General features: G+C 34.3%; 1 protein-coding gene across 1 annotated transcript; it reads right to left on the reverse strand.

The window, feature by feature from the left end:
• Positions 1 to 7,024: 7,024 nt before the first annotated feature.
• LOC127555297 (olfactory receptor 51H1-like) lies at positions 7,025 to 7,969 on the reverse strand. The gene has a single exon (XM_051987523.1). The coding sequence runs from the start codon at positions 7,967 to 7,969 to the stop codon at positions 7,025 to 7,027; it is 945 nt and encodes a 314-aa protein (XP_051843483.1).
• Between the last annotated feature and the right edge of the window lie 549 nt (positions 7,970 to 8,518).

Below are 8,518 nucleotides of genomic sequence, written 5' to 3' on the forward strand. Positions count from 1 at the left end.
TGTTTCAGCAAAACTGTTCTCCAGATGTGATTCCTCTTTCCACTTCCAGGCATTCACAAAAACTATCTCTTCTGTCTAGAACCACTCCATGATCATTTTTACCTTTCATAATCCTTATTTCAAGCTACTTTCATAGGTCAGTTAAAGTTCCACCCTACTCTGTAGTATACTAAAGGATATTTTTTTTGCCTTTCCTCAAATGTTCTTAGAGCATTGTATATGGCTTTCTTCTCTGGTCGCCTTTGTAGAATTGATTTCCAAAAATGTTTTTTCTCTCTCTCATTAGAATGGAATTCCTTGAGATCATTTATTCTACCTTTTCCCTCCCTAGGTATCCTTGGTATCTAGTCACAATATTTTATACATTATTATATTCTTTATAAATAATGGTTGATTTGTTGGAATTCATACATGTTACATTTCATATATTTTTCTGATCTGATTGTCTAATCATCTTGAGGGTAGAAACAAAGAAGTGAGATGTTGGGCATAACTTTGTTGATGATCACAAGTTGACTTATAGTAATCACCACTTCTTTTTCTAAGTGCTCACAAAGCATACCTTTTAATAATTTATGACATCATCTCCTCTCCCTCCTCCTTTCCCCCCTTCACTGTTGTTTAATACCAAATCCATTGGCCTATATGTCTAGATCAGAATAAGGATCTAATCTTGTATGAAAATTCACTTAAGGTTGTTTCTAGGAGCTTTCCCACAAATCCCCCTCACACACATACTAACATGTAAAATGTTAGTAACACTTTTACAAAGGTGCACAGACAAAATTACATGTGTATCCAAAAAATCTGATTCTTAGGTTAATTTTTTTTTCAGTTTGATGTAATAAACTGAATTATGATTGGGAGCAATATCCTTGCCAGTCCATATATGAACCTCAGAGAAGTATGAAAGTTTAATCTCTTATTTCTGGGAGTAAAATTAGGAATAGTTTTTTTTTTTTTTTTTTTTTTTTTTTCTGCTTGCTAATTATAAAACTTTCACCCTTTCTATAGAGGGCCAAAACTCTGAAAAGATGTACTTGAATCTAGGTCAGCAAGGTACTTATAGTTAAGCATATACTTAGAACTTAGTATGATGAGGTAATGGTTCTATGGCTTGTGCTCAGTGTGCTCTAGTGATATAATCATACTGAAGTATTTAAGGGCTGGGAGAACTGGGAACTAATCTCTCTCTCTTAGCCACAGACACAAAGGACACTCTCAGCCACAGACACAAGAGAAGACGCCAGACTTCAGATTCCAGACTTGGGACTCCAACTTTGACTAGGCTTGTGGTGGCCCTCCTGCCTCCTTCACTCTTCCACTAAGACCAAGGACTAAGGCTGATTCTGAGGTCTTCCAAAGAGCTAGTCCAGACATTATACTTTCAACCCAAAGACTAAAAATATTATCTTCCTTTATCTCTCTTTGATTCCCTGAGATTTCATTATTTATGTCTAGGTGCTTCCTCTTCTTTTACTTGAGAAAATGAAAAAATGGAGTAACTACCTAAGGGACTATTGATAATTATAACTGGATTTCCTGACCAAATGAGGTTAAATAAGGGAAAGGAAGAAGAAACTTGTAAAGGTCTGAAACTCTTGAGTTAATGGACTGAGGTCGGACAACCAAGCACTTAAGGCTAATTACTGATTGGACAATACTCTGTAAGCATATGCTTGGAAAATGGCCTTTCCCACTATTCTGTGCTGGCTCAATAATAGGTATATACAGAGAATTGTAGGAGGGAAGGGAATGGAGTAAGACTAACCAGAGTCACTTCTGGGCGGGAGATAAAGAGGAGAGGTCGTGGAGATTCTGCATCCATCCAATACTCCTACCTCTAAAGATCAAGAATAAAGACCAAGGACTTTTGCTTATCCTGACTCTGGCTGATTCTAAAGTATCCAATCAGAGAATGGTTCTCAACCTCCTACCAAAGCAAAACCCTCTATTTTCAATTCTGACATTCTACTGTGGTGACTAGATGATAGTGAAGTATGGAAAACTAAGGATGAGTAGTTTATGGAGGGTAATGGAGATGCAGTCAATATGAGCCAGCCACTATAAAATATTAAGGATGATACATGAAGTAGAGAGATGAATTCAAGGGATTTTATTATAGGCAAAGAAGATGGGTTGGTCATATACAAGAATGAGAACTCATTACCAGACAGTCTTGAGTGTCAAACTATTACCCTCTCAATGTCAACAAAATGAGGAAGTTCTTCAATATACTGAGTGAATCTTCTGTACTAAACTTTTGGAAGAACATAGACAAGAGTCCCATAAAGTGAATAAGTATAAATGGATTGGGAAAAAAAAAGTTTAAAATCAATGAGATCACAAATTCAATATATATGTGAGTAGTGTCAGCTAGGCAGCATGGTGAGCCCCAGAATCAGGTACACTTAGTTTAAATTGCCTCCTCTAACAAATACTAATAAGAAATCCTCTGTAAGTCACTCAACTCCTTTTTTTCCCCTTAGGGTTTCACCTAGTAAATTACCAAATTAAATGTTTATTTTTTTTTTTTTAATTTTAGGAAGACATGTAATAAAACAAAAACTAAAACTTCACTCAGATGCTACTACAATTTAAGCAGTTTCTTGTTTTGTTTACAATTAGATTGACAACTATCTATGTGTCTAGAACTATATATCTGCCCTATGCAGATCACATATGAAGCATTTCATTCAGTTTTTAAGGCCACACAATTGTTAGATTATTGACAATGATATGAGGAAAACAGAAATTTATATAACACTTTAAATTTTGCAGAATATTCTAAACATTTAAAAACAATTCTTTCAGATAGAAATCATAAATATCATTACCTCTATTTCACAGAAGAGGGAACTGGATGGAAGGAAATAAGCTTTTATTAATTACCTGCTATGCTGAAGGCACTATGCTTGGCATTTAAAAAATACATTTTGAGATTCATAACAACCCTATGGGTAAGCACTATTATCCCCATTTTGTATTTCAGGAAACTGAGGTAGGCAGCAATTAAGTGAATTTCCTAGGTCATATGTCTAGGAAGCATCTGAGCATAGAATTGAACTGAGAACTTCTTGACTCTAGGCTCAGTGCTCAACCCACAGTGGCATCAACTGCCTCTAGCAAGCCAACTTATTCCTGTTTAGAGAGTCTTAGAGATTAAGTATGTTTTTCACACACAAATAATATGTAGCAGAGGTTGAACTTAAATCAAGATCTTCCTGACCCTGTCCAGCACTCTATCCACCAGAACAAGCTGGAACACATTGGGAAAAAAATATTGGTGGAAGGGGAGATGAATATAAGGGATTCTGTAACAAAATTAATTCAAAGGACTTTTTGTGATTAGCTAGATATGACAAAATAGTAAAACACTTAGTAATTACATGATCTTTATCTTTAAATATTTAAGGACTCTTATTTAGAAGATGGATTAAATAAATTCTGCTGGGCCTAAAAGATGTGATGAGGATCAATCAACTATAAATTAGCTGTTTATTTAAGAGACAATGAGGCATCTTTAATTTAAGAAAGGGAACTTCATATTTTTGTTCTCACTCTCTGCTCCTGCCCACCCTTTCACACACATTGTTCCTCCAAAGACACAACACTTCAGGGCTTCTTTGTTTTGAAGCAGACTAAGCACAGCTTGTCAAATCAATTTGGTTTTGAAATTATAGGTTCAGGACAAGTGGGAGTAACAGGTAGCTGTAGGCCATTATGACTAAAACAATTCATGGGGAAGTAACATAGATGATGTATAAGTGAAACACTAATTATGAGCACAAAAATTATGGCAACAGCAACAATGTGAAAAAAAACAAACAAGTACTGAAGGCCTTTTGCTGCTCCTCGGGGGAGGTGATGTTCAGGATGGTGCAAAGGATCAGGATGAAGGAGAGGAGGTTAAAAAGCAAGTCCATACCAGAGTTGGAGAGGAGAAAATATAAGTCAATCAGACTTCTAAGCCAAGTCTCAGAGTGATAGCAATAGGGGGTGGAAAGTTCATGTTCTCTGTGGAAGGACAATTCTTTCAAGGTCAAGGCAATTGGAATTATGGAGACTATTTGCTTCATGAAGATCACCAAACCAAAAAGCATTATGGTTGAATTAATGAGAAATGCTGCATGCCTTAATGCGTCACAAATGACCATGAAATGATCAAAGGCCATTGTTAAAAGCAGGGAGGACTCCAGAAAAGAGAAGAGATAGAGGAAGAACATCTGGATGATGCAGGCATTCAAACCGATTTCTTGCAAATTGAACCAGAGTTCACCCAGAACAGTGGGGAGGGTTGCAATTGTCAAGTCTATGTCAACAGTTGATAACATAGACACAAGGTAGTATATAGGTTTGTGGAGGCTTCGCTCAACAATTATCACAAAAAAGGACCATGCTATTCTCCAAGGGGTCAATAGCATAGAGACAAGAAAAAGATATGGAAAGACACACATGATTACCTTCTAGCCAAGGGAAAGTAGTGAAGAGGAAGATTAGGGATAAAAATGTGGATTATTGAGAACCAACATGGTAGGCTGAGGTTTCACCTTGAAAGAGGAAAAAAAAAATGTTGAGTCCTCATAATATCCCACTTGTTACTTATCATGAATCCAAGTGTTCTTCCCTCCATAAAAATCTTCATCTCCAACTAATCCAGCTCACGTATCTTTATTTTCTTCATTCCTGTTAAACTTATTATCTCTATTGTGTTAACAAAATTCTTAATTATGTACATATTTATACTGCTTTTTGCTATATACTTTCCAATCATATTCAAAAATTTTTAACATTCATTTTTTTAAATGTGGAGTTCTAAATTCCCTCTGATTCTCCTTTTTCCTCCCTCACCCTCTGAGAAAACAAGCAATATCATATCAATGATACCTGTGAAGTCATGCAAAACATATTTCCATTTTAACCATGTTGCCAAAAACAACACACACAAAAAAAATCACGAATAAGGAAAATGAAAAAAAAGTGTTCCAATCTACACTTAGTATTTCTAAAAATATTAGATTTTAAAATGAGCTTAGAATTTCATCCATCTTTTTTACATGATCCCTAAGATGACAATCATTCTACCAATTTCCGTTTAAATACTTCCAGTGTCCAGAGAAGTAATTACTTCCTAAGGCAATCTATTCCATTTTTAAAATAACTCTATTCTTTGAAGGTCTAAGAAGATCTTTAACTTACATTGATTTCCATTTTCCAAACATAGAGAAGAATCATTTTTTCTACATGTTAATTCTTTAAATGTTTCAGGCAATGATAATATCTTCCCTAGACCTTTTCTACTCCAGAATGAAAATATTCCATTACTTCATTTATTTCTCATAGTTTCTGGTTTTTTTTTTTTATTTTTCACTGTATTTACCAGTTAATAAAACAATGTAACTCTCTTGCATACAAAAAGTTCTTTATAACAGTAGAATAAAACTCAATTTTACAAACAAAAATGGAATGTCACTAAGTACTTTGCAATTCAGTCAAAAATTTGATTTTAAAATGGTAAACAGGTTTTAAATCTCAGCTTTCTCTGCTTTGAACACATACCAGGTTAAAACAGGAATATAATCAACTTCTCTGTAACTTACTAAATTTCAATCTGTCACTCAACTCATTGCTGTATATTAAATTTGTTAATTTCAAACTCTATAGTGAGATAGGAATATGTTGGATAATTTATTTCTTAATGATACATTTCAATCTCTTCTCACTAATAATTCTCTATCCATGAATTATAGAACACATCTTTTCTAGTAGTAACCAGCCTTATTTAGCCATATTCAAAAATATATTAAAATTACTATACAAAGAACTATTAAGAAATGAAAGTAATAATAAAAATATGCATATACATATATAATTATAATCATATAATCAATGAATTCAACAAATTCCTCTCAAACTCTCTAAAGTCTATTAAGCATTTAAAAAAAAAACATTTCTCTTCAGGATTATGCCTTTCTCTTTGCCCTTTTAAAATAAACATAATCGTCACTCTTTCTTCAAATGTGCTATACTCTTAGCTCCTCACATTTCTTCATAACACTTTATAATAATTTTTATAGAATATTCTCATAAAATATCACTGATGATAGTTTTCATAAGAATCATTAATCGCTTTATGTCACTATTATAATAATTAATTATTATTATTATTTTCATTATTAATGTAGTGAATATCTCCCAAAATAACATTTCCATATGCAAAGTTGAACAGTAAAGGTGAATTATGAAAAAGCAAATCTCTATCAAAATCAGTTTGCTTTCATTAAGATAAATAATAGGTTGAACACATTACTTTCAAAGCTGTAATGCCGCTTTCTTGGTAATCTATCAGTGAAATAAAACATGAGGTTTTATTTAGTTACAAATTATGTATCTTGTTCTATGTTGCTAATCCTTCTCCAATTACTTGCGAGAGGTAGCTGTACTTATTTACCATCATACTATAAGTGAGTTTCAACTATGGATACAGTTTTTTCCTTAGCCTTTCCTAAATCATTATCTTCCAGTCTGAAAATTATAGGTATCTCTTTGCCTAATGCAGGAAATTCAATGTTGATTTTATGTAAGACCATACTCTGAGGGGTGACTATGTGTCAAGAAATCTCTGGTTATATAGGAAGATATGTCTTGGATCATCTGACCTTCTTGTCAAATGTATATTCACTCACATATACTTTCATGGATAAGGGGGAACACATACATATATGCATGCATATATACATATACAGCACACATATGTGGAAATATATGAATTGAAAGAAAAATAATTCTGTGTGTACAGAGCTACTTTCCCACATAATCAGAAGAATTAGGGATAATTTCCTGATGAAACATACCATGTTCAGATTTGAAAGACAAGAAGGATATGATTTTCTTGTTACATGTGTGAAGGACATTCTTTTTTCATATCTACATCCCTTCTTATAACATTTTTTGAGAGGACAGATCTCTAGTAGAATTAATTCTCTAAAGTTGTTGAGTTGATAGAACATGAAATATGAGGCTCTCAGGAACTAGTTCTCCATAACACTCGGACAATTTGCCTTCGGATCTCTCTGGTCCTGATACTGTAGACTATAGGATTGAGTACAGGAGGGAGCAGTAAGTAAACATTTGCCATGAATGTATGTACTATGGGTGACAAGTGTTTCCCAAAGAGATGTAGCAATGTCATGGCAATAAGAGGTACATAGAAGAGTAGCACAGCACAGATGTGGGAGAAACAGGTGTTGAGTACTTTGAATCGCTCCTCTCTTGATGCAATACCCAGAACTGCCTGGAGGATGAGGATGTAGGACAAGAGAAGAACCAAAGCATCCAATACAATAATGAAGATAACAGCCAGCAGACCATAGAGGCTATTGATGTGAGTGTCAGCACAAGCAAGCCTCATGGCATCCTGGTGGAGACAGTATGCATGGGAGAGAACATTAGAGTGGCAAAAAGGTAACCTTTTGATGAGAAAGGGAACAGGAAGTACAGCAACCACACTCCTTAATAAAATAGTTACTCCAATTTTGCTTATGACACCATGGGTAAGAATGATAGCATAGTGCAGAGGGAAACGGATGGCTACAAAACGGTCAAAGGCCATGGCTACCAGAACTCCTGACTCCACTCCTCCAAAGGTATGGATAAAAAACATCTGGGTGATGCAAGCATCAAAGGTCACTGAATATTGACCAAACCAGTGAACTTCGAGCATAGTTGGTAGTGAGGATAAGGAAAGGCTAAGGTCAGTTGCAGCCAGCATAGCCAAAAAATAATACATGGGCTCATGGAGGCTCTGTTCATGTTTGATAACTATGAGGATAGTAATATTTCCTAACAAAGTGATACTATAGAGGAAGAAGAGTGGCAGGGCTATCCAATAATCCTTCTCAGGCATTCCTGGGATCCCAGTCAGAGTGAAAGTCTGATGATTGAATCTTGTGTGATTAAGAACTGACATGGTAGACTGAAGATATATTCTGGAGAAAAAGCACAAGGATAAAACAAATCCCAAATGCAATAATTATTAATAAAGGCATAATATACTAGGCATTAAAGGAGATAAAAGAATTAAATGAAACATTGTTCTGCTCATAGAAGTGAGAGACTTGAAATGGAATAACATCCCAATAAAAATACCAAAAAAGCATGATTATTATTATATATACATAAGGGATTTATCCTTAAATATGCTGTTACCCAAGTAAAAAAATTGTTACCAGCCATGGGAATCAAGGAAGTGATGGAGGAAGTGACATTTAGATGTACTCTAAAGTAGAAGTGTCAAATGCACATATCTTAATATTTCCAAATATGTCTTGAGATAAATTAAAATAGTAAAAATAAAAAAAAAAGTATAATAAACACTGGTCATGTTAATTTGTGGTTTTCTAATATGTGGTTATCAGAATTTTTATTCAGGATTCTGTGACGCCCATTTCTATTTGAATTTGAAGTCATTCATTTTAAGGGATAAATATTTTAACATGTAAATAGAGAGAGGGAAGAA

Source organism: Antechinus flavipes, chromosome 3 (assembly GCF_016432865.1).
Source record: "Antechinus flavipes isolate AdamAnt ecotype Samford, QLD, Australia chromosome 3, AdamAnt_v2, whole genome shotgun sequence".
In the NCBI taxonomy this organism is placed as follows: Eukaryota; Metazoa; Chordata; class Mammalia; order Dasyuromorphia; family Dasyuridae; genus Antechinus; species Antechinus flavipes.